General features: G+C 40.8%; 1 protein-coding gene across 1 annotated transcript; it reads right to left on the minus strand.

The window, feature by feature from the left end:
- Positions 1-27126, minus strand: SLC35B4 (solute carrier family 35 member B4). The gene is made up of 10 exons (XM_025380005.1): positions 26693-27126; positions 19724-19837; positions 17035-17137; positions 15169-15218; positions 12406-12487; positions 12138-12198; positions 10512-10621; positions 9806-9881; positions 6663-6738; positions 1-5362 (listed from the first exon to the last, which is right to left on the minus strand). The coding sequence occupies exons 1-10, from the start codon at positions 26767-26769 to the stop codon at positions 5116-5118; spliced, it is 996 nt and encodes a 331-aa protein (XP_025235790.1). The 5' UTR covers positions 26770-27126; the 3' UTR covers positions 1-5115.
- Positions 27127-27394: the final 268 nt, after the last annotated feature.

Consider the following 27394-nt stretch of genomic DNA (forward strand, 5'->3'; position numbering starts at 1 on the left):
TGATACACAAAGGCATTTTTATTGCGCCGGGGAATAACCACTGCTGCTTTCTTTGGTTCACAAGAGTCATCTATGCATTTCGAAAGATATCAGTAAGTCAGTGTACCAAAGAAATTATTACAACTTCTTTCTTAGAAAGTATTAGGATTTCTGCTTTTCTTTTTTCACATATCTCTGGCTCCCTTGCAACTTGCCTCATTTGATTAAAATTGACAAATTTTGGTAGGACGGTTAGCAATTTAAGTAGGTAAGGGTCAGGGGAGGTGCCTCAGTATGATACTGAGATCAGAACGACAGACAGTGATCTCCAGGCATCAGCTTCACCTGCTGCAAGCTAACTGTACCAGCTATGGAGAGATGTAAGGGAGGCGCTGGTCACCCCAGGCAGCCTACTTCAGAAACTTTTAAGAATCTTTAATGTTCTATTAGGGATCTCCTTGCACTTTCTTCCTGAGCATCAAATATGCAAGGTGCTAACTACATAATGCTCTTCCCTTCTAACACCAGGCAATCCAGAGAACCAAAGGCCAGGTAGCAGGCTGCACACTGAGCAATCGCTGGTGTACTTCCTCCCAATGGTCCTTCTTCCTTCTCTTGCTTGGAATGTGAGGAATGTTTCCCCTTATTTGCTTTCTTGCTAACCAGCTGATAGAGTGGGAACAGGTATCAGGAACCTTCAGGTTTTCCAGAAACGTGAGGGAAGAAGAGATCTTGGCAAGCATTCATTTGTTCACGTAACATAAGCCAGACCATATGCCAGGGGTTGGCGATACAGAAATAAGACATGATCCCTGGCCCCTCTCATCCCTGGAATGTCTACTAGGAGGAAGCTGCTGGAAAAAGACAACATGCTACAAAGCCAAGAGGGGCCAGTCTCCCATTCCAGCTTGATACATACTGAACACATCCGAAGCTTATGACTAGTTCTTTTACTTACAAATATTGTTTAGACATATTTTCAAATGTCACGCCAATCAATACTAAGGAATGGATTTTATCTATATTGACAGTTCTTTCAACCTTAAGAGTGAACTGCCACACGTAAGATTCAAATTTTTCAGAAGAAAGCTATTGAGACCAAAATGGTTTGGTTATCTAATAAGGGTGGAATGACTTATAATGCTATTTCCTCCAGGCAAAGAAAAACAAAATACAATAGACATAGGATCTTGATTTCAATGTGGTTCTCCTCCATGTGGTGCATTTCTCTGTCTGCTTAGGTCAATGCCACCTGGTCCACCAGCGAACATGTCCATCAGCCCTGAGCTAACTCATTGGTTTATAATTATTCCTGACCTAAGGTGTTTTACTTCCCCTCTCCATAGGCATCTGGCACTGTTGAGTGAAACCAGTTAATGGGAAGGTAAAAATAGCAAAATAAGAACCAAATAGAGACGGGAATGGTGGTATAGATTCTCAAATAGAGAAGGGAATGGTGGTACAGATTCTCAAATAGAGAAGGGAATGGTGGTACAGACTCTCAGCCCCCATTTTGGGCTGTAACAGAATAAACAAACATTTCTACATTAACCCTTCATGTTCATCCTCATCTACAGATATGGCATTCACATACTCTGCCAGATATTCTTACTGTTACAAATGTACCCCCCCAATATCAATGCGTATAAGAATGTATAACAAAATACATGCTGTGCAGATATAAATACTCTGTAAAAATCCACAAAAACATCCAGAGGCCCCAAAGAATAGAGGCATAAGCAGATACAAGATCATAGGTCTTTCTTAGCAGAAAACACTGCAAGTGAAGAAACTGGAGTGAAGAAAGTGGGGGAAGGAGTTCGGAAGTGAAATAGAGGAAAGGTGCTCAGGAGATGACTGCGCGATATTTGTTAGAATCCTTGAAAAACATCACGCCCTCTTTCCAGAAGAAAAGAGGTTTACTCTGGGTGGCACAGACATTTCAGCTTTCATGGTCTTCCTCTGGAGCACTGACCAAATCAAAATACTGCAGCATTTCACTGTGGTTAACTGGATGGAAAGGAGGAAAAAACTAAAAACAAAGTATTTGGATTTGTCTAAATACTTTAGAACTTGATGTAAATGTATCAAGTACATTACAATGGTTTTAGTTGGATGAAAAAGAAAACAATAAAAAATAAACTAATAAACATAGAGAAGGTAACATGTTTCTAATATGACAATAGTTTTGGCCAAAGATGTGCAGACATTAAGCTAATACAATTCAAATAGCCACCATCTTCTGTTACCTTATCTGTTATACTGTCAAGTTATTCAGCAGGCACACAGGTGCACACACACATACATCGTATTTTCTGGCTAGTGTCCTTTGCTATTTGATTTTTGCTCTAGCATAGAGTTTTGGATGTCTTAAAGACTAAACTCTTCGTAAACAAACTATATCCTCATCTCTGAAGCATAAAATTACATGGTCTTGACCCGGAGAAAGAGGAGAGACATTTAATAGATATTTCTCTTCCAGTTAGGTAGGAGTCTGATCTTCAAAATAGTTTATTTGTCCTTTTAATAAAGGTTGAAAAAATGTCCATCCTGGATTGAAAAATCAGTTAACCAAGGGGAACTTTTTTTTTTTTAAGAGTAGTTTTAAAAAGTATTAACTGGTGTCCATTAGACATATTTCCTTATATTCAGCTACTAGAGAAAAACCAGTTCCCAGGGGATTTGGGGCTTTCTGCTTCTATATGTGGTCATCTTGTACGAGTGTTCTAACCTATTCTGTGCCCACGCATGGCCTCCTATTCATAAGACTGGCTTAAGTATTCACATTGAGATGAACACACGTGCTCTAAGACCAGATGCTAAAACCTAATGGGCCCAAGTGCTGTCTGCGCACATCAACACATACCCAATAATGAAAACCTGTAATGTTTTCATCAACATAAAATGGGTGTTATTATGTATGTGAGGCTGCATCCTACTAAGAGTTCAGAGACTCCAGATATGTGGTAATCAAGTCGCCTCTAGGGACAGGTTCTTCTATTAGGTGATAAGAAAAAAGTAGCTTTTGTTGCTTTTAAGAGGTTATATAACACTTGGATATTTCTAGCACCGTCAATTCTGAGGAAGTCTACATATTTCAAAGCAAGTGGCTTTTGATCCTATGAATGGGTTCACTTCTAATTGAGCATCTTTCAGAGGAGCCCATTACTGGCTCTAGAATACTGTCAATGTCCAGAGCAACACATTATTACTCTGTAAACTCAGTGATTTAGGTGGAGAAATAATATCCACATTTTAAGTAACAAAAACCCGAGGCAGCTTAAATGACTTCTTCTCCAAGCGACCTGGTGACTCTAGGACATTTATTTCCACTGCCGTAGCTCAAATCCATCAGAGAATAGCTCTGGACAGTGGAATAAACATACCACACCATGGAATGAGCCCAGGAGACCTGGAGAGCCACGTCTCAGTTTAAGAACACAATGTGCACACCACAAACACACACACACACACACACACAGTCTTTGTCTATAGGCAAAAGGAGAAGTGGCTGGCGAGTTCAGCTGCTTACAGGGGAGCATGTACTGGTATGTAAGGTCCGAGCTAAGTAAAGAAAGGGGATGTGAAAGCGCAGCCACTTCCGTGCCCTTTGATCACACACAGACTACAAAAAGTACACACAAGCTATGCATATTACAGCGACAGCGTTCCTCCTACTCAAGACTGTCCCGTGAGAGGAAAACTGGACCTCTGAAATGATTAGCAAAGACAGGCATGTTTCCACATCCAATAAAGCACATCGAACCATCCTCAATACCCACCGAGAATGGTAAGATACCTTATAGGGCAATAAAATAACAACTTTCAATTGTAGTTGAGGTTTGACCTGATTTACACATCACACACTACATATCTCCATCTATGCATTCCCCTGACTGGTCGTGACTCTATCAGAGTCATCAGGCAGAGGGGAATCTCCTGGTGGTGAAGCTTTATCCTCCCACTGGAGACCTACCCTTCTGCCCTGTGAGTGCCCGGTTGGGCCAACAGGGGCAGCCATGGCTCTTGCGGTGCTGGGCAGGGCCATCCTGCTGTCACCACTGTGGCCTAGGTAATGGGCTTCAGGGGTGCCCAGTCCATAACAACTTTTCTTTCTTTCTTTTTGAGATACAATCTCACTCTGACGCCCAGGCAGGAGTGCAGTAGCAAGACCTCAGCTCACTGCAACCTTCATCTCCCGGGTTCAAGTGATTCTCCTGCCTCAGCCTCCCAAGTAGCTGGGATTACAGGCATGCGCCACCACACCCAGCTAATTTTTATATTTTTAGTAGAGTTGGGGTTTCACCATGTTGGCCAGATTGGTCTTGAACTCCTGACCTCAAGTGATACGCCCATGTCAGCCTCCCAAAGGGCTGGGATTACAGGCATGAGCCACCGTGCCTGGCACAACCTTTCTTTGTTATGAACACTGTGTCTGCTGTGAGATATGCTGCAGGGCTGCCCCAACCACAGAAAGCAACGGATAGAAGCATCTGACTTTTGCATAGGGAAAAAAAAAAAAAGCAAAATCTGGGAAAGAGGAGTCCCACTAGTGTTGCTCCGGTGTCACTGGGAATCAGCTCAAGGGAACATCTGTTTCCTTCCCAAAACGCAGGAGGAAGTCCAGCCCCGCAGTTACCGGTGTCTCAGTTTACTTGGCCACTCCTGGTGATGGTGGTGCCTGCAGCGTCTGACTGACAGTGAGGTGCTGCTGAGGAAGGAAAAGGTGATGGGAGACAAAAGGGATAAGGCCACAGGATGACAATGACTGCTGTGGCAGAGATGCATTAGAACAGCAACAGAAGGGACAATGTTTTCCAAGACCATGGATAGTAAGCCAGTAGTTCATGGAGGCTCAGAATTCAATAAACAAGAATAATACTGAATATTTTGGTAAACAAAACAAATAAATGAATGGGCTGTTCAATAGTCCAGAACTGTTCTTTTTTCTATTTTAGGGCTGAGGGGTTTCTATTCAGTCTACACGTGTCAGTATGAGCAATGTGAGATGTCCCCTCCTCCTGAAGACTTCCTGTTGCATGGCTGGCTCAGCACGGCGGGTAGCTCGGCATTAACAAAAGCGAAACGGTGGTCCCTCCCTCACGACGACACTGGTCTACGTACTCCAGGCAGGTCTCAGTTCTTCTTGTTGTCCTTCTGAGGCTCACTTTTTGTGGTCCCTAGGTTGTTCCACACCTCTGTGTACATTAAGGTCCCAATGAAGACAAACAGGGTGCCCAGCCAGTGCCACAGGGTGAAGGGGTTCTGGAAGTACAAGATGGAAAAGATGAGACTCACAAATTTGCGTAGGGTCACGACGAGCGTGACGGTGAGGGAGGCGCATTCCGTGGTGAGGATGAACACTCCCCGGATGCACACGTACCTGGAGGAGTGGAGTCAAGGTAGTTTTCTGTAGACTATACTTGGGGGATCAGTGGGAGAACCTTCTGGCATGGTCCCTGGCTTAACTTCTCATATTCTAAGAAAACATGAAGTTCTGCTATGGCAGCTATGAGGCTCCTCCTGGGGAGAACCTGCAGAACAACTGTCCTGCCATTCCATTTGTGGGTACCAATTCGAAACCGCCTAAAAAACTGCCAATTATTCTTATGTTGGAGTCTTCCTATGGTTCCAATGACAGGCACCTCCAAGGTAATGACAGAGGGTGACACTCTTGGTAAGGGTGATCCCATTCACCTTTATTTATCTTGCCTCCAGCCCTTCTAAACTCTCCTCCAGAAAGGGACTCTATGGCAAACCAAGGAGCTGACTTCAGAGGAATGAGGTCAACTGTGATTCGTTTTACTACTTCAAAGACATAATTATTTTCATAATGAATATAAGATCATTCGAAATAACTATTTTAAAAAATGAAAGCTATTTTGAAATTTCTTTCTTTCTGTTTTTTTTTTTTTGAGACAGGGTCTTGTTCTGTTACCCAGGCTGGAGTGCAGTGGAGTGATCAAGTTTACTGCAGCCTCGATCTCCTGGACTTGAGTGATCCTCCCACCTCAGCCTCTTAATTTGAAATTTCTTTCAGGACTTTGCAGCAGCTTGTGATCACTGGAAATACCTTAGGACACCAAAAAATCACAGGTAGAAATCACAGATGATTCAAGCTATACAGTTTTTTGTTTTTTGAGATGGAGTCTCACTCTGTCACCCAGGCTGGAGTGCAATGGCATGATCTCAGCTCACTGCAACCTCCATCTCTCAGGTTCAAGCGATTCTCCTGTCTCAGCCTACGGAGTAGCTGGGATTACAAGCACCCATCATCATGCCTGGCTAACTTTTGTATTTTTGTAGAGATGGGGTTTCACCATGTTGGTCAGGCTGGTCTCAAACTGCTGACCTCAAGTGATCAGCCCGCCTCGGCCTCCTAAAGTCCTAGGATTACAGGCATGAGCCACTGCACCCGCCACTATCAATCAATGGACTCCTCTGCTTCCACTCAGGGCACTTCCTCCCGCTGCCCTGTGCCTTACTGACCTACTGCACCACTAGCACCTCTTCTGCCCTCTACAAGGAGTTCCCTGAATGGGTCTCTGTCTCCAGCTTGCTGCAGAATAAATCCAGCGAAAATCAGATTCAAGTCAACACACTGTTGGAAGACAAGAATGACCATTCCTATGCCAAAAGAACCTGAAGATGACATAAAGGTGACGGCAGAGTCCAAAGGATACTGAGTGATGATGTTCATGAGGAGGTAGAACCACATGATGGGCAGGGTCACTCCGATGCCTGGAATTTCATATAACTCTGTAGAGGTTACAAGAGGATATAGCCACATCACTTTTTCACAGCTGAATTTTTCATAGTTTGAACAGGGTAATACAGACTGAACATAATAGGAACAGCAACATTGTCTTCCTTGCAAATAGAATTGGACCACACATCACTTTACTCGCCTTGACTCCAGTCTATAGCAGCCACTAAAGTCATTAAATTGGTTTCTTAAAACAAATAGTCGTTTTAATTTTTAAGGAAATGCTTTACCGTTTGCCTGACTAGTACCTCACTTTACAAAGAAAGACTGTGAAGCACAGAAAAGTTGAGAATGATAAAATGATACAGACAGCCTTAACTACTCAACACGAGAGGAATGGAGGCTAGTAACTAAATACCGTTTGGAAATATGTTCAATCACACTAGTAATTACAGAATTCCAAAGTAAATAAGACCGTACCATTTTATAGCTACAAAATTAGCAATTCAATATTTATGTATTTATTTTTCAGACAGAGTCTCACTCTGTCACCCAGGCTGGAGTGCAGTGGCGTGATCTCAGCTCACTGCAACCTCTGCCAGGTTCAAGTGATTCTTGTGCCTCAGCCTCCCAAGTAGCTGGGACTACAGGCGCACAACAGCACACCTGGCTAATTTTTGTATTTTTAGTAGAGATAGGGTTTCGCCATGTTGGCCAGGCGGGTCTTGAACTCCTGACTTCAGGTGATTTGCCTGCCTTGGCCTCCCAAAGTGCTGGGATTACAGGCTTGAGCCACTGTGCCTAGCCAATTCAAAATTTATAAATAATATCTTAATCCGGCAAGTTGGTGATGGAACTGGCAGCCACAGGTTGGTGGCAGTATAACTTGGTTTCATTCTTCAAAAAATCAATTTCATAATCCTTATTAAGGGTCTATGAAACTATTCATACCCATCCTTCAGAATTAATCCTAGTTAATTCCAAGGAAGAAAAAGGTTCTGCACTCATTAAAGTACTACACATAATGAAGAATAACTCTGAATCAAAATCAATCAAATGTCCAATGATGGTGCAATGGCTACATAAACAAAGGTACTTTCATTAGAGGAGGCATTGTACGTTTGATAAAAATGAAAATCGCAGCGATTACATAGCCACATAAAACTCAGAAAAAAAGTAAAAAACAAATATAAAATTATATTCACCCAAGGATTACAGCTATGTAAGAATCTCTGTAAATAGACATGGTCTAGAAGAAAACCAATAAAAATAAAATTAGCAGATGTGTAGGTTGATGGAACAGTGAATAACTTTAAATATATTCTTATGTTAGTTTTAGGCCAGGAGTAGTGGCTCATGCCTGTAATCCTAGCACTTTGGGAGGCCAAAGCAGGAGGATCCCTTTGGCCCAGGAGTTCGAGACCAATCTGGGCAATACGGAGGTCCTGTCTCTCTTAAAAGACAGACACACACACACACACACTCACTCACTCTTATGTTAGCTTTATACAATGACACTTGCACAGTAAATTTGTGGGAGGAAATAAAATATCTAAGATGAAAGAGAATAAAGACATAGAAATCCTCAACGGGTCAGTTTTTTTGTATTACTAAATTGTTTTCAGGTTTTGAATTATACAGCATAATTTAAGAAATGCTGATACAATGATGCTGAGATCTGGTAAGAAAATAAACATCAATTTTCTTTCACCAGTAAAATGTCTCATGTATATATACACACACACATAAAGACTAAGTTTTGGAACTTGGTTCTGGATCAGTGGGCAATGCCAATAATCTGGTATTCTATTGTCTTTGATATACTTAGCAAATATTGAAATGAAAAGGAAGTTAACAAACGTGACTACTTTTTAATAACTTCAGAGATACACTGAATCTCTGAAGGAAAGACAATGAATATCACTTATTTTGATGGACATTTAGCTCTCTTGGAAAATTCATGGATCTCAGACACTTAATCTCAAGAAAAGCAAGAGAAGGAAAATGTATCTTTAACTTGGAAATGATTCTGAAGAAGTTGAAGGCAGATTCTGTAAAACATTTTATCATAAATGCCTAGCCCTGTGATTTTTAGGAGGATTCTAACAACTAAATCAATCACATGGAATTTGACATTTTTATTTCAATAGCTGTTTGCTGCGTGGGATTTCTCAGAGATCTTAAAAACTGTTGTGTTAATATGAAGAAATGATTAATTCAGAGTAATTCAGATTAATTTGAGTAATTCAGAGCCTTACAAACTTTTTTACACACTACCTTCACATTTTTTGGGGGTAGGGCAAATGGGAGAGGCAACACTATAAATGCAGAGAATAGTCATAACTTCACGATTCATGCTGAGATAGCAAACAAATGTTTACTGAGCACCTACTGTCATTCCACAAAATGCACTTAAGCATTTGAGGTGTGTGCAACATAAAAGCTTGATTTTAAAAATGTTTATTTGTTCCTTGTGTGTTCACTGTCTATATAATGCTGTTAGTAGATAATCAGATCATATAAGTGATCCCTTTCAAGTTAACTGACAATCTATAGCTAATTTATTGACTGGCCATTTAAAAAAGTGACAGCTAACTTACACTAGAAGCTTGAAACTAATTTTGCTTATTCATCTGCTGCCTATCTCATGTGTAACTAGGAGAAAAACCTTGTCATCATGGAGCTCCCCTCTTGCTCTGCTCCACGGTAGCTTGGGATGGATCTGTGAGCAGCTCTGCCTTTCAAGACAGAGAAGGATAAACAGCAGTTGAGCGAGCTGGACGGCTGCCCAACTTTGCAGGGTTCCAGTCTCTGCAGTGTGCTATAAGTATTCATTTGCATTCTCAAAACATGAAACATTTCACATTCAAATGCAAACACACAAATATCAAAGCAAAATAGAAAACTCAAAAACATTCTTTTACTTCATTTGTAAATAATTGAGAAACTCCTCTGAAAGCTTTGGCTGCTGCAATGACTGGAAAGTGGAATGGAGACATTTTCGAAAGGAACACATGATTTGAATAGGATCATGAAAAAGGCCGTGGTCAAGTCAAGAGTAAAACTGAGACTCTGCCTCAGAAACTGTCAGGTAATTCTACTGTCTAACCCCAAACTCACCAGACTTATTGAATAGAACTGCATGGTCATAAATATCAGAAGCCAAGAAGATGAAACCGGGAAGTGGAAGGGCGTGCTGTGGAAAGAAATTGGTCACATAAGTGTAAGTGCAAAAACATTATAGAATAATTAGAGTAGCTTTACAATGATTAAAAGTTGTACAGGTTGTTTGACAGCAATATAAAGAAAAGCAAGTTAGACTTAAATGTATACGGTGCTTCTTGACTACTTCACATTGTATGGCAGGATATCAACTCCCAAATTATGGTTCTTGCCCTTATAGGGTCTAAGGGCCATCACAGACAAAGCAAACAACGGAGCCAGCATCCTTTCCTCAACAACAGGGAATGGAGAAATTTAAACATATAGTCATTCTGCACAAAAGGACTTGCTAAATATGCAGACACAATTTAATTCGCTTTGATTGATTGTGTCATCTCATGCAGTGAACTGTGACTCAGAACCCACCAGAGCATCCCATCAAAACCGCTTCAGTCTGTGGGTCTTACAGCCATCTACCAATAATCAACCTCCAACTACACCAGAAGAATGGGAATAGTTCACTTGGAGTAACATATTACATCAGAAGAATGGGAATAGTTCACTTGGAGTAACATATTACACCAGAAGAATGGGAATAGTTCACTTGGAGTAACATTTTACAACTTAGGAATTTTCATGCTCCCAGGTTCAACAAGTGGCTTACATTATAAAACAAAGCCTCCTTGGAGTGTTTCCCAAATTGTTTGTAGAGGGTCTCTTGGAATATACCCATCCTTGCGGACATCAGAAGAGCAAAAGTCAGTGCCCCAATACCTAAAAAACATCAGGTTACAAGATGTCTGCATTTGTTCATTTCCAGATGTTCTTCTTGAAGAACATTATTGTTTAAAGTCCTGCAAATATTACAAACTAATTGTAGAACACGTACAAAATTGTAAAAAGAAATAAAAATACATTATTACCATCTAGTCCTTTACAGCTTTCTACATCTCCTTATATATTCATTTATGTAAATTTTTTTACACTAAGACAGGATCAGATTGCATATGGAATTTTATATCTTGCTTTTTTCATGAGCTTTTGCCTGGACTTTTCCTTCAAATCAGTCATTAAAATTTTTTCAAAAGAATGCTTTTAATGACTATGATATGGATATAGCATACTTAGACGTATGAGAATGGTTATTTCCAATTATTTCATTATTAAAATCAATGTACATCCTTGTATACAAATCTTCAAACAAATGTTGATATATTTTAGGATAAACCCTCATAAGTGGAATTACTGAGTCAAAGGCTGTTGGACATTTAAAAAATACAATACTTTTTATAAATAAATATATTTAAAAATGTACATATATATTTTTCTGTAAAAGCTGTGTCCTATTTTTATAAAAATAGTTGTCTTACTGTACCCTCAGCAGCAATGACATAACCATTTATCATCTTGCCGGTATGATAGGCCAACATAAAAAGGTATTGCATTTGGGTTTCAATTTGCATTTATTTGATTACTAGACTAGTGAGGCTGAACCTAAAATTGTTGGGTACTACTATTTCCCCGTGAACTTTATGTTCACATCCTTTGCACATTTTTCTCATTGGGTATTTTCCTAATAGCGCATGAGGATCTTTCTATGTTACAAACAGCAACCTAAAGGGATAAAGTTTCAAAGCCAAGAAGCAAGGAGAACACAGTTCTTTCACTGCTATTTCTCTTCCACTTGGTCAGTCTCAATCTGTTATTGTTATCATTGAAAGCCCCTGGGACGATCTCACCTCCATATCAAAAAACAGGAGAACAAAGCTCTCCAGGAGCTGCCTATTTAATTCCACAGAGAGATCCTTGTATTTTTAAAAATTCCCCAGGAGATTCTGATGATCAGTCAGGTTTGGGAACACTGCCATATGGAACAGCTAACCTCTGAAGAAAATAAGTCTATAGAAATGAGTCCCTCGGAAATTTAAAGAGTCAATTGCTCTAACGTGCCCTTCTCTTGCAGAAGCTTCAGCTCGGCAGACAGATCGTGAAGAGACGGATGACATTCAAAGAGTGTGATGGGCAAGTAGACACACACTTCTTTCTACACCAGTGGCATCCAAGAAAAACATGGATCCACGTTGTAGAACATATTGCCACGGATGTGGGGGCATTTTCTTTTTTTCCTTTCTTGAACGCTAAGGTTCAGAGAAATATGATCCCAGGTGCCTCTCTTCCATGGCATAATTTGTTTAGCTGAAGCTTCTTGCCAAGAAACATGTCTCTTAGGAGAAAACTCAGCAAACACAACTGCAGAGGCAATTAGCTTTATTATAATTATTGTACTTGCCTAGTAACCACCACACAAATGCCTGGAATCCATCATTCTCACTCAAGCTGGACTGGGAAGTCTAGGAAATAAGAAAATAAACTAGGTACAGAGAGCAGAACTACATGCAAGGCGCCAACATACAAGGGAAATATTTATGTTACCCATTTCCCTCCCCTCTTCTCTTTCAAAATCTTTGTATTACCTAAAATTTTGAATTTTATTAACTGCCTGGTAACTGGGCCCCAATAGCAAGTAGTGAATATAAAATGATTTGTGAGCTTCTTACCACCTGCTTTGCTGACATAAAAGTGCAAATAAATATTCCCACAGACACCAGGGCAATGGAGGTATATTTGAATATACTGTATCTGCAAAGAAAAAAAAAAAAAAAAGGGAGAAAAACACCTTAGGAAAGCAGAGATATGAATTTCCCAGTGATATTTACAGTCAGATGGTGCGTGAAAGTACAAATCACTAAAATATGACAGACAGGATTATTTTCCAGCAGAGTCCACAGAAGTATGCATATGAATGAATCAGGATACTGACTGGTTTCTAACCAACACTTTTCCTTGGTACTGTTTAGTCTGTCTCCAACACTTTGTTGACCAATCGATTATTTCATCAGGAAATAAAAACAGAAATAGACCGGATGTGATGTTGCATTCTGCTCTCAAGAGTCCAAATGAAAGCCTGACCCAGTCCTTAATAGGATCTGTTGCTTTTCCTGTCTTTAGGGGACCCAAATCTGTGTCCTAAGACACACTATGCAAGTGGAAGAACAGGCTATCAGGTGCAAGTAGCAGGATTCAATACTCAGAACATTATCCAATCATCCATTCTCTGGGGGAGGCTTGTTTTTTTAAATCTCTGAATGACTTAATGTTGTTTTAAAATGTTAGCATAGTTGGATGAGGGGAAGGATATTCAGATTATAGAACTACAGGCAGTAATAGTACCATTTCACATTAGCTAGTATCATTAGCACCCTCTCAGATTCTTGGTGATCAAGCAAAAGGCCTCAGGCAAGGATTAAAAGAAATTTAACTAAGAAGATGAACCATCCCAGGTTTTCTACTCAAATACATAGTATTGTTTTGGTCACAGTACTTTGTAAAAGGCCAGAACTAGCTAATAATCAGAGAAAGGAACCAAAAGGGCCGAGAAGACCATGTTAGAGAGCAGCTGGGGAGGAAGCAGGTATGAGCGGACGTACGGTAAAAAATAATGAACCTCTTCAGTTCGGAAAGATCACGCTGAAGAGGTTTACAACTCAGGCCAAAAAGAATAATAAAGGCATGGGTAAGGTGAATATAGATTTGATCTTCAAATCTTGGAATGAGGAGCACACTATGAACTTGAGGGTCTTCTACCCAAGAGAAAAGGAGATAAGAAGTTAATTCACTCTATTGGAAGGTTAACTTATGGAAATTCCTGCTCTATGGGAAAGAGATACACATAGAAAAGAGTCAAAAGGCTTAGACAGATGCAAGATGACACCGTCAGAACAAGTTCTTAAGGGCAACAGATGCTTGGGAAAGACCCCTAATATTTTGGGGCAATACCAGGAGAACACAACTCCTCTTATAACATGTTCTTTGGCATCCTTGTTACGAGCCAGAATCAAAGGTTGGAAAAGAGCACAGGCCTGTCCCAAGGCGAATTCCACACTGTAAGAAGCATGGTGATCACTTCAAATGTAATACACCTGACCATCATATGTACACATGTTGAAATGCAGAGAACCAAGAAGAAAGAAAACTACAGTAGTACTTTTCAGGGAATTCATAAGCCTCAGGAGATAAAGGGTCCATGATACGGAGCCTAGTAGGACAGGACAGCTGTTCTTTTTATGACACAGCCCTTAATACTTAAAAACTCTAGGTTCTCACATTCTGAATTGAAAGCTACTTTCCAAGCACGTATAGAGAGCTTGGGGCTGGATATCAAATACATTGAAAAGTGGCCATCACTTACATAGTTTTGGTCTTACCAGTGAACTTTCCCTGAGAAATTTCCCAAACTGTATGTGTTGTCTCTCGCTAACATCCTTCCTGCTTAGGAGTGAGGGGTGAAGCTCAGAGTGAAGGTGAGAGACAAATACTTTGAAAAAGCATCCCAGGTACTTCTGGTACCTCCTGCTCTTATCCCAAAGACAGCCATTGGTGATGGTCACAAAGAACAGCCCTGAACCTTTCCTCCCATCTTCTTGGCTATTTGGGCCTTTGTTAGGAATTTCCTTTTTAATATGTACAACCATTCCTTAGTTCGCTATGCTGTACTCATAAGCATCTTCTAGGGCAGCAGCGTCCCATGGAATTTCTGGGATGTTAGAAATGTTCCACGTCTGGGCTCTCCAACATGGTCGCCACCAGCCACATGAGTCTACTGAGCACTGAAAATGTGACTAGGAGTTTGAGACCAGCCTGGACAACATGGCGAAACCCAATCTCTACCAAAAATACAAAAAAAATTAGCTGGTCATGGTGGCACATGCCTTTGGTCCCAAATACCTGGGAGGCTGAGGTGGGAGGATCACTTCAACCTGGGAGCTGGAGGCTGCAGTGAGCCGAGATCGCACCACTGTATTCCAACCTGGATGACAGAGTGAGACCTCGTCTCCAAAAAAGGAAAAAAGAAAAAAAAAGTGTACATCACTAATGAAACTGAGACGCTAAATATTTAATTTTCTTTAATTTTGAAAAATGTAAATGTAAATAGTCACACGTGGCTAGTGGTGACCATACTGCATAGTGAACCTCTCTATCATCTTTATAAGTTGGCTTTGCAGGTTAGTATGATACTAAAATTCAACGATGGCAAGAGCTATTCAGTTCTACATAGAGACCCCACAGGTGTCGCCTCTTACCTGGTCAGCTGCTTCAGGACATTGCATGATTGGGCCTCACTGGTAAAGAACTAAGAAAAGAGGCAGATGGCCAGAAGCAAACTTATCACTACTTTGAGACAAGGAATCCAGATGACTAGCTTATGGACAGGGGCTCAGGATATCATTTCCATTCACAAAATATAGAAGTATATTGTTTACCTTTTCTTCAAAATGATAATTCCTAGAATCATGTTGGCAATTAGAGAACCCTGCAAAAGGAGACAACAGTAACAGGTTTAGTGCACTAGGAAAAAAACATAATTTGAGATGAATAGGAACATGGGCAAGGGGGAAAAACATGGAATGAAGGAGGCTAGGATGAGTAATTAGTAAGATTTAGTTGTTCTTATGATGGCAAAAGTATAAACCATAAAAAGCTATTATGATGGCTGGGCGTGGTGGCTCACGCCCATAATCCCAGCACTTTGGGAAGCCGAGGTGGGCGGATCACCTGAGGTCAGGAGTTTGAGACCAGCCTGGCCAACATGGTGAAACTCTGTCTCTACTATAAAATACGAAACTCAGCTGGGCATGGTGGCAGGCGCCTGTAATTCCGGCTACTCAGGAGGCTGAGGCAGGAGACTCGCTTGAACCTAGGAGGTGCAGATTGCAGTAAGCCAAGATGGCACCATTGCACTTCCAGCCTGGGCAACAAGTGCGAAACTCCGTCTCCAAAAATCTATGTGTGTGTGTATATATATTTAAAAAAAAACCCTTTAAAGATGACAATGAGAATAAAAAGGATCAATTCTCAATATAGTCATTATCAGCCCTACTTATAGGCATGTTTTACATCCCACGAATACTGTATTTTCATATTTGTTTGAAAAAAATTCGCATATATGTGGATCCACACGGTTCAAACCCATGTTGTTCAAGGGTCACCTATAATTGGTCAGTGCTGAAGCTAGGGCTAGCAGGAATAAATGATATCATGGACTTATATTTGTCAAAATTTCCATCTACCTAATTTATAAGAGCTTTTAATAAGCTTCTCCCTATTACCTGCACCCTCCACCCCCGAACACTTTTTTTTTTTTCCTCAGACGGAGTTTTGCTCTTGTCGCCTAGGCTGGAATGCAATGGTGTGATCTTGGCTCACTGCAACCTCTGCCTCCCGGGTTCAAGTGATTCTCTTGCATCAGCCTCCCAAGTAGCTGGGATTACAGGCATGTGCCACCACTTCCAGCTAATTTTGTATTTTTAGTAGAGACGAGGTTTCTCCATGTTGGTCAGGCTGGTCTTGAACTCCCAACGATCCACCCACCTCAGCCTCCCAACGTGCTGGCATTATAGGCGTGAACCACCGCGCCCAGCCCCTGACTAGTTTTAATGGGAAAAGTCATGCAAGGATCTCTCTGCTCTCTAAAAAGGCGACAATCAATCAACAGGTGTTTATTGAAAGTCTACTATGTTTTCAATGCTTTGAAGGTCACCTTAATTATTATAATTGCTTTGGAAACTCCCTCCGGGAACAGTACAATCTCACAAAAATCTCAGACCACATGGAAATGTTATCATCACAATTATCAGCCTTTTTTGCCTGGAGTGCTTTGGGAGAAACCCTACCTTCATCAAGAATTTCCCTTTATTATCTCAAGTCTCTGCTTTAAAAAATAAAATCAGAAAAGACAAGTATCTCTTTCATGTTCTGGAAGTAAATGTACTTTTATGAAAGAAAGAAGTAAGTGATAAGAAATATGTTAAATAACATAGCATGTTTGAATATAAAATCAAAGAGATGAGGGGAAATGAAGGCAAAATCTGTTTCCTAGGGAAAATTTAATTTTCTTTTTATTAATCACTCATTAGACCTCAGATGAATAAAAGTAAACCATCCACTTTGAGATTTCTCTTTTTGCCTTACTTTTCAGATGAAAGCCATTTTCGCTCATGCATTCACAAACCTATTCTTCTACTCAAGACCACTTACTACAAGACCCTTCTAGTTCTGCCATATATTCAATTGACCTATTTAACTATACTTTTCAGACGAACATACACACGGGACCCGGCAGCACTTACCGATCTAAATATCATATGCAGGGGCATGGCAATGTTGAGATTCAGGGCATAGTTGTTCACCACGCTCACGGTGAAGAACATGGTCACCATTATGGCATAGTACCTGAAATGCAGACAGAATAGCTCATCAAACGGAATCTAGGATTTCAAGAAAATCAAGTATAGGAAATATGTATTTTTGGCTAAAAAGGCATTTTGCGTATTTCCTCTGCGTTACAAAATTGCATCGCTATTATCATGCAATGTCAACTACTAAGTAAGTATCAAAATGCTTCACAAAGCCAGACTAACATGGGAAAGTCTGAGTTATAAAATACATTTAAAGAAACACTATTTAATATTTTTCAAGTATACATAGCAACTTAAAATGATTGCACTGGTTCTTTGTAAATAATTTTCATATACCTCTGCAGAACTTGCAAATGGCTGATTCTCTCAAAAACGTCCTCTATACACTTGTTTGTACTGTTAATTTTCGCTGTTTCTAAAGAAAGTATTTGCTAAGTTAAGGATTATTTTCAGCCTAGCAGCTGCTAAATTCTCCCGCATTCTGAACTAGTGGCCTCCAAATTAATGAGGACATGGTTTGACTTGTACAGATTTTTATTTAAAATCAGGGTCTCTGTTTTTTGAAAGTTTATAGGTCTTAAAATAACAGAAACAAAAACAAACAAACAAACAAAAAATCCAATAACCCTAATAACTTAAAGGGATAAATACAAATGAATAATTATGAACAGATGAATAAACAAACAATTTTACATTTGTATGTCATCACTGTGATCCAGAAAATACATAAGATGCCTTCTACATATATTGGGCTAAACCATATAAAATTGCCGTTTTTATAGGTCAACAAGTTGAATGCCAGAAATTTCACATGACTCAACTTACCATATTCAGTAAGAGAAAAAACAGTATTTAAAATAAATGGCTAAAGAATGCAGGGCAAAGGCAAATATGTGGTTCCATATTCTTCAGGAAATGTTGATCTTTGAGATTCCCAACCATTTTCCACCTTTGCACAGCTGAAGGATATGACGGCACTGAGTCCTAAGCGATCTTCCCTGAAAGAACCCATTCTGCGTTGCTAGTTAGGTGTGGAGCCATACACCACAACAGGCCAGTCAAGCCAAGGCTAAACTAATATAGTCTGGAGAGTCTGAGGAACTTGACAATGAACACACATGCAAAATTACCAGCAACAGCTTCTTCACAGCTTCTAAACAACATACTATCTGCAACTTTATCAAGTTTCTTGCCAAATTTTCTTAGTTCTATCTTGAAGACGTGCCATTTACAGAGAGTTTGTCAAAGTCTTTCAGGACAATTAATTTATTCCACATTGCTTGCCTAGAAATTGTCGATGGGGATGAATGACATGAGCAAAATTTTGATTATGGCTCCACCTACAGAAAATAAAATGGCCACCGCACATAGGACATGCATGGGAATATGGTTATGAGGGCAAGATCACAGAGACCCTCAAAGGGCAGGCTGGGGAGTCTGGATGTCATTCAGAACATCATGGTAACCACAGAGTGAGGCCACGTGATAAAATGATATTAAGTGAAATGGACGGATGACGAGGTGGGAGGCAAGGAAGTCAGTCAGCTAGGATGCTATTATAAAAGATATGGTGACAGGGTATACTTCCTGATCTATGCTAGTGGTAGAGAGAATGGGGAGAGACGGTGGGAAGAGGCGGGAAAGGGCCAGAGGAGTCAAATGCTGGGGCTTTTACTGTAATGTAAATGCTGGCCTTTAGGGGCAGAAAGTTTTATGCAGATACTAAAGCCAATGAAAAACAAAAAGTATCTGGAATATTTAGCATCGCATTGGGAACTTTAAAAGTATAATATTAACAAAATTCAGCCAGATTTTCTATAGCAGGCTACGTAGGAATGCTACAAAAGAAAACCAACAAAGACGGGCCTTCGCCTTCATACTTGGATATATTCATAGCAGAATGTAGCTCTAAAAGGGAGTAAGTGATACCATCCTACTAAATTCTCACAATTGGATGGATTACACTTTTATCTCGAGTCACTCTCAGCAAGAAAGGTGAGTTTTCAATACATTGTTTATCGTAAGAACTGCCCTGTTTTCTATTTGGCCCCATTAGTACAATTAGGCAAATTTGGACTAATGGACTACAGGTCTGGCATCAACAAATTTTGACTTCGCTTGCCATTCATTTTCTTTTAATTGGGGTGAAATTCACGTAACATAAAATTAACCATTTTAAACTGAACAATTCAGTGGCACTTAGTACATTCACAAAGTTATGTAACTACTACCTCTATTTATTTCCAAAAGCCATTCGTTTTTAAAGAGAAACAAGGATACTCCTCTTTTAGAATGTTTGATAACTTTACCAACACAGAAGACAGCATAAAATTTGTGGTCACACTAGGCCTTCTGAGTAATCTCATACTAAATAAGAACACACACACATACACACTCTTGTCTCCATCATGGTTATTTTAAATCTTGTGACAGAAATTTTAGTTTGGAAGTAGGCACCCTGGATTTTCACAACGTATTAAATTCAGAAAATGACTTAGTATTCTACTGATATCTCTGAAATAAATCTTAAAAAGAATGTCTCATACTCCTTTTATACAGGTACCACCTCTTTACTTTCTTAAAAAATCCAAAAGCTAAAAGAGACTCTAATGTACCATACCTTATTGGGATAGCTGGTGGCTTCCTTCCCAAATCAGCTTCAAAGAGGAAGCCTTCCACAGCAATAAATAAAAACTGTGCAAATGTCACAATGTTCCCACATCCTGGATGCTTCCTGTATAGTGAATAACAAAAGAGGAGGGGAAAGGCACAAAAATTGAGATAACACTAAAATGCCTTCTAATTAGAGGGCCAGAATAACAGGGTGGAGGGATTTCGATTACCCACTGTCCTTTCTCTCAATGTTCATAGCCTTTGGATCACATATATTTAGCATTGATCTCACAGAGAAGAATGTCAAGCTTTCTTATTTTACTCTTCCTTGCGTGTACCAGGCCATGAGGGAGAATTACTGTGACACACTTGTTTCCAGAACTATGATACAGCTTTCCTAGTAAGCTGTAGGAAATTGGTCTTAAGTTCTTATTGGGATCTTTGCTTCACCAAAAAGGTCTTTAATCAGGATCCTAGTCAGCTTAGGCAGCAAAGCCCAGAGACAGAAATATGCTCAGGTCTCCTGGAATGTTTATATATCCCTCCTGACCAGGAATCACCAAGACTGCTGTCAAATGAAAAACGAACCCAGTGTTGATGATAGGGACATTACTTTAATGGTAATGGTGCCCAGCAATGGGGCAAAACTTGGTTCTTGGGATGGGGGGAATCTTATTCTTTTTATAATAATAAAATACAAATATACATACAGTACCTGAACCAGTACACCTGGGGGAGGGATTAAGAAAACAACGTCTAAAAAGTATTCTGGAAGAGGCATAATGAACAAAAGACTGAAAAACACTGCCGTAGTCTACTATTCTCCACAACACTTAACCCAGTGTTTTGAATATATTAGGCACTCAAAAAATGCTTGTGGAATTCAATAGATTCTCTTTAGCGGTCTATGAAATAGTTGGGGAAGATACCCCACGTTCAACAGTGATTGTTAGGAACAAATTTACAAAGTTAAAAACTTTCTCCTGACATTCATCTTGAGGCACTCTGAAAACCAGTCATTTAAAATGTTCAGGTTTTCTTGAGCTTGTCTTCCATTCAGCTCTGCTCAATCGCTGGAAGAAGAACAAAGTGAGCAGTTATCTTTGCTCTCCTGAAGCTTCCAGATTTCCTATAATCCCAATATTCACCCGCCTTCGTATTCTGCGTTTTCATCTTGACCGAAGGCATTTACCTGAAGCTGATGAAGACAGAGATGTAATTGTATTATTACATATTAATATAATGCTACTTATCAGAAATGACTCCATTCTCCATTGGTGGTGTTAGGATTATATATAAAGCAATGCCAAGATATACAAGTCCTTAAATATACCCATCAGGCACAAAAATAAGACAGCCCAGGCAGGAGCCATTCCTACAGAGCGAGGCTTACTAACTGAAGCAGAACTGTTGCTACTCTTTAAGTTCTGCTGCCTATGGTTTCCTTGAAAACTGCTACCTATTCCATTCAACAAGTTCTCTTTGAGCACTTCTTATGTTCAAAGGACAAGGCTAAATGCAGGAATCCATAAATAATCATGTAAGACATTTACCTCATTCAAGGAGCTAATTAAAACCATTAGCCTAAATATGAGCAACAGAAAGAACTTTAACTCTAGACGGTTGCTAGCACGGGTGCTTTGGAATGCGGGCCAGCCTACTCTGCTCTTTAAAAACCTGTTTCCCAAATGGTCAGTACGGTGGCTCACACCTGTAATCCCAGCACTTTGGGAGGCTAACGCAGGTGGATCACCTGAGATCAGGAGTTTGAGACCAGCTTGGCCAACGTGGTGAAACCCTGTCTCTACTAAAAATACAAAACATTAGCTGGGTGTGGTGGTGTATGCCTATAATTCCAGCTACTCGGGAGGCTGAGACAGGAGAATCACTTGAACCTGGGATGTGGAGGTTGCAGTGAGCTGAGATCACGCCACTGCCCTCCAGCCTGAGTGACAAAGCGAGACTCTTGTCTCAAAAACAAACAACAAAAAAACAACCTATTTACCCAAAGAGGCTCACTCTCCCACTTCTAATCTGATTAGTCTGGGGTAGGACCCTGGAATCTGTACTTTTAAAAGCTTTCCACTTTATTGTCATGTGCAGCCAGGTTGGAGAAATAGCAGTTGAGGTGCAGGGAAAGGGTTGAGAGTGTGTGTGAGTGCACGTATCGCTGTGTTTGTGAATGCACAGGTAGTTCTCAGGTGCTGACACAAGGTTGGGAACCACCAGGCTCCACTGTGCTTAAAAGTACACACTGACATGCGAGATGATGCTCTGTCACTTGCTGTGTGACAGAAGTGAATTATCTAAGTCTGGTGTTTTTATCTTTAAAATGGAAACCATATAAGTGCCTATCTCTTTGATTTATTGTAGAGTAAATGAGTCATCCCTGAAAAGCACTTAACACAGTGCCTGCCACAGAGTGAAAAAGGCAAGTATGATGACCAGTCTTCAGGATCTTGCATACCGAAAGGTCTTCAGTCTTTAAAAGGTCCTCCCCCTTTTAAAGACATTCCAGTTGACTAAGTTTTCTCATCTCTAAAATGAAACTGACTTCACTGTTGTAGTGAGTATTCAGTGAGAAAATACATATAAGCGCCAAGCACAAGACTTAATCCAAAAGAGGCTTAAAAGTTTCCTTCTATGTTCTCTTTAACAAGCTTAGGCCAAGTCAGCTAAAGAACAATGATCAAGACCCAATTATGTGTACAGTTAGGTGGCAGCTACCAGGGAGCCCCCACCTTGAAGTGGACTGGATCCCTGCCCAAGAAGATGACAATATGAGGGAGCCAGACATGAAGGAGGAGGCCGTCAGAAGCCAGTGCCTTAGCAGGGATGGTGAGGGGACAGACCATGTCCCTTTACCTTTCTGCTCTCACTTTCGGATCAGTGACCCACCTTCGCTCAAGCAAGAGAATGAATGGGAGTGTTCCAATGTGATCTAGAATCTTATAATTTCTACGAGAGATAAAAAGAGATTTAAAAAACGATTCACTTTACATGTGTATTCTCTACAGGATTTTTTAAAAGGACATCCTAATACTTGTTATTTTATGGAGATGGGTATTGATATGCCCATTTCATTCCATTACTAAAGACGCTGAGGGTCCCATTGCACTGCGTTAGGTAAGTCTCCCAGGGGTCAGTGGCAAAGAAATGGCATTTGCGGTTACCCTTAGCATTATGATTATTACAATTCAGTGGGGGTTGGTATGGGTTTTTAGTTATGCAATAATTGCCACTAATGTTAGGACACTCCCAAGAGATATTCTACTCCCATTTTGAGTCACTTTCCATTTCTTGCTTTTCCCAGTCCAGCAACAACCCTCATTTACTTTTTGTTTCTATTTCTATAGAATTTGCAAATCTCCCTAATGTGCTCAAATAATTTTTGAAAACTCAACTTACGAAGCCTTTTCGAAACACACTGTTGTATAGCTACCAATGGAATTATTTATTTTAACTTGAATAATTCATTTTAAAACTTCAGAGTAAAAACTTGGATCCCTTAATCTTGTTTTCTTGAGCTCGATTCCTCAGGAATTATAATCACTAACTGCAAACAGTTTCTCTTACTTTGAATTCTCTTGGCAAAAATTCAAATTTTTATTTTAAAAAGGATGCAACTTTGAAGAGAATGAATTGGGCAGATAGTTTATGCCTTTTGCATTTCTTTTGCTGAATTTAGGAAACGATTTAATTCGAGATCAGGCACTTGAATGAAAAATAAAATGGGGGAAAAAAGTTTCAGATTGTTTTCCTGATGTATGGCATGTAATACCTTGCCTAGTTAGCTGGTGTGTGTATATCTTGTTTCCAAGGTAGAATGTAAGCTCCCTAAGGAGGAATATCAAGGCACTCGTCCCTTACTACCTATCTGCTCTGTCCACTGCATTGTGTTTTAATATTGGTTCCAATTGTAGGTATAAAAATCAGAAAGAAAAGCCTAAATTTGTTTTCCAATTTGGGGAAAATGGTTAAAAATGTCCTCTTCTTCCTGCAAGTCACTTAGCATTTATATTTAGTATTATACTTGCTACTTATTAGGGCACCTAATGGCTGCAAGCCAGCCAATATAAAAAGCACAGTTCCTACGCTATAAAAATTTATGGGCCTTCTTCCACTGTGATGTCCCAAGATAAAGTCACAAATTCCAAGGCCACATCTAGAAAGAAACTTAAGGCCATCTGGTTCAACTAGCTCTTATTTTATTGATCTGTAACACGAGAAGTAGAGACTTGTCTAAGCAACTTAGGAAAGGGCTGTATTCAGTCTGGTGCACCATTGATTATTTCAATAAATGCACCTCCTCACCACTTTATGAAAAACCATTGTTTTATGCAAAAAATGCAGATTTACCAAAAAAAATAAGAAGTGATGATTTATTTACAAATTATTCAAAATATTTTAAATAGAAGCTCCTATAATGCATGAAAATATTTTGTAAAATCAGATTTATCCAGGACTTTGCAGGACCATCTCATAAAGGAAATATATCTGTATTGAAACCAAGTTGTTGGAAAGAATGGGAAGCCCTACAAGTGTGCTTTAGGCTTTATACTCACATCTCACTTCATCCTTCAAAACTCTGTGAAGCTGGAAGAACCATCATCACCATTACCTCCTTTTACAGTTGGGTCAGACTCAGGGAGATCAACTAATTCAGTCAGGGGCTCACAAAGTCGTGAAGAGGGGATTTAGTTGCTTGCATATTCTCATGTCATATAGCCTTTGGCAAGATTTAATTTAATGGCATATTCAACACAAATATTACCATTATTCCCTGACTTTCATTTCCATGGCTGGCCTGATGAAATCACTTCTTGATATTTTCTTTTTTTATTTTTTGAGACGTAGTCTCGCATTGTTGCCCAGGCTGGAGTGCAATGGTGCTATCTCGGCTCACTGCAACCTCTGCCTCCCAGGTTCTAAGGATTCTCCTGCCTCAGCCTCCTGAGTAGCTGGGATTACAGGTATCTGCCACCATGCCCAGCTAATTTTTATATTTTTAGTAGACACGGGGTCTCACCATGTTGGCCAGGCTGGTCTTGAACCCCTGACCTCGTGATCCACCCACTTTGGCCTCCCAAAGTGCTAGGATTACAGGTGTGAGCCACTGTGCCTGGCCGACTTTTTTATATTTTCACATCAACTGCTACCAAAGTGGCCTTCCTTTAAAAGTGTATCAGACTTACAGTTGGATACAATTTTTTTTTTTTGTCATTTTTATATCCCTCACCACCTTCACCCAAGTCAAATAAAAGACCCTCACCTAAGTCAAATAAGAGACCTTTATCAACACTTTCTGTATAACAAAATTTCAAGCTCCGTAACAGCAAAACTTAACCCCATACAGACTTTACCTTAAATAAACTGGTTGCTTCGGGATGACTTAATCAATGATATCCAATAAAATAAACTTCTAGTAGGCACCACATGAAGAACTGGATAACCAAAATCTATGGGCTGCTCAAGTTCAAAACTCGCAGGGAGGTTGAAAAAGGTATTGGACTAGGAGCTTAGATATCTTGGCTCCCATTTCTGGCTCTGCCACTTACAAGCAGTGAAAGGTCACCTAACTTCTTTGGACCATTTCCACTTCAGTAAAACAGTTTATAATTCTTGACCTATCTTCTGCACAGGATTGTTCGGATGATCAACAGAGATACAAGCTGAGTATCTCTCATCTGAAAATCTGAACTCTGAAATACTCTAAAAAATCTGAAACTTTTTGAGCACTGATATGATATTACAAGTGAAAAATTCCACACCTGACACCTTTGCTTTCTGATAGGTCAGTGTATACAAACTTTAATTCATGTACAAATTATTAAAAATATTGTATACAATTACCTTCAAGCTAAGGTTATGTGTATAAGGTGTATAAGAAACACAGACGAATTTGTGTTTAGATTTGGGTACCATCCCTAAAATATCTCATTATGTATATGCAAATATTCCCAAATAAAAAAAAAAAAAGAAATACAAAACACCCGTTCCCAAACATTTTAAATGAAGGATACTCAACTTGTAATGTATAGATTCAGAAACACGAGCTGGAAAACACTATAAGTATTGTTTTACTGCCAGGAAAAGGAGGCCCAGAGAGGCTAAGTGACTTGAAGGGCTACACAGCCAGTGGATGACGGAGCCAAGAATGAAATTTCACAATACAGCTTTTTAGTCCTGGAGCCTTTTCCACACCACCTGTTGTCTCTTCTGTAATAGCTTCTATCCACTGAACTCTGCACATTCAAAGCGACCTCAAAGAGCCCTCTCGGGTCACTTGGACCAATCTTCTCCATAATTTTTTTTTTTCTTTTTGCAAGCCACCTCAAAGAGCACTCTCGGGTCACGTGGACTGATCTTCTACATAAAAATCTGTTCTACCGCATCATTTATGTATGCACTCATAACCATCTCCAAGGCCAATAAAGCAAATGCTTTGCAGGACGCCGTAATAAAAGTAAAACTTTCTTTGCAGCATGTACAAAGACTCTGTACGTCAAAAACCTCTGCTAACGTCCAGCCTGTGCCATTTAACAGGATCGAAAAAAGAGCTGGAGTTGGATGGGAAGGAAGAGAGAGAGTGGTTTGGTGAAGGAACCTTGGTTTTGACACTAGCTCTCCGCCGACCTTGGACCGGTTATGTGAAAAACTCTTCAGGCTTCAATCAATCCCCCCCGAATGTGGAAAAGGGGTGACAACAGCAACACCTTGAGTGTTCCCCCCGCAGGAATGCTTTGAAACTGTTAGGCGGGACTGCGGCCGGTGCGCAGTTTTGGGAAGCAGCGCACTCAGCGGGGTCCCAGGCTGCCCAGACAGGACGGATTGTTGGGGGGCTCAGGCCGTCCTGCCCCGGGCTCCGTGGGCGGCGGGGTGGGGCCAGGGCGTGGGCGCGTCCCGGGGGGACCTCTCCTCCGGCTTCCTCCGCCCCGCCCCGGGAGACCGGGTGCGGCCCGAGCGGGTCACTCACCGGGCCAGGAGCTCTAGGAAGATCACGTTACTGCAGCAGCCTGCGAACACCAGGCCCACCGCCAAGGCCGGGCGCATGGCCGGTGCAGGGTTGGGGGAGCGAGCGCACAGAGTAAGCGCCCGCTTATACCGCTACCCCAGGAAGCCGGCCTCCTGCCTCGCCGCAGCGCAGCACATCGCACGGTCCTGGAGAGCCGCTCTCACCGGGGGCGCCGGGTCTCCCCTTCCCCCGCGGTCAACACCGACGCTGCCACCAAGGATCTGTAGTTCGCAGTCAGCCTCGGTCCCATTCATCCGAGGGGGCGTCCGAGCCCCAGCCAGACTACATGTCCCAGGATGCCGTGCGCCTTTACGTCAGGCTGCGCCGTTCCCGCTTCCGCCAGGCAGCTCAGCCAGAGAAGACAGGGGGACGAGGTGCCCGGCATCCCTCGCGCGGTAGGCGGCCGCGGGGCTTGCTGGGAAATGAAGTCCCAAAGGTGACTTTATTGCGAGAACGCCCAGAGCGCAGAAAGTAACTCGGCCGCCAGGGTCACAACAAACTTGCTGGCAGCGGCGGCACTAGAACTACAGAGATGTGACTGCTTGTTATAGATACCTTCTAGCATCTGAAACAACTCTGCTTCTTGAACTAAGTGGAAGTAGAAATTCATCTGAACTTACCTCTCTACCTCTAGTAAAGAATAGTGGGACTCAGAGGTTCTGA

The sequence above is a fragment of the Theropithecus gelada genome, chromosome 3, assembly GCF_003255815.1.
Source record: "Theropithecus gelada isolate Dixy chromosome 3, Tgel_1.0, whole genome shotgun sequence".
Lineage (NCBI taxonomy): Eukaryota > Metazoa > Chordata > Mammalia > Primates > Cercopithecidae > Theropithecus > Theropithecus gelada.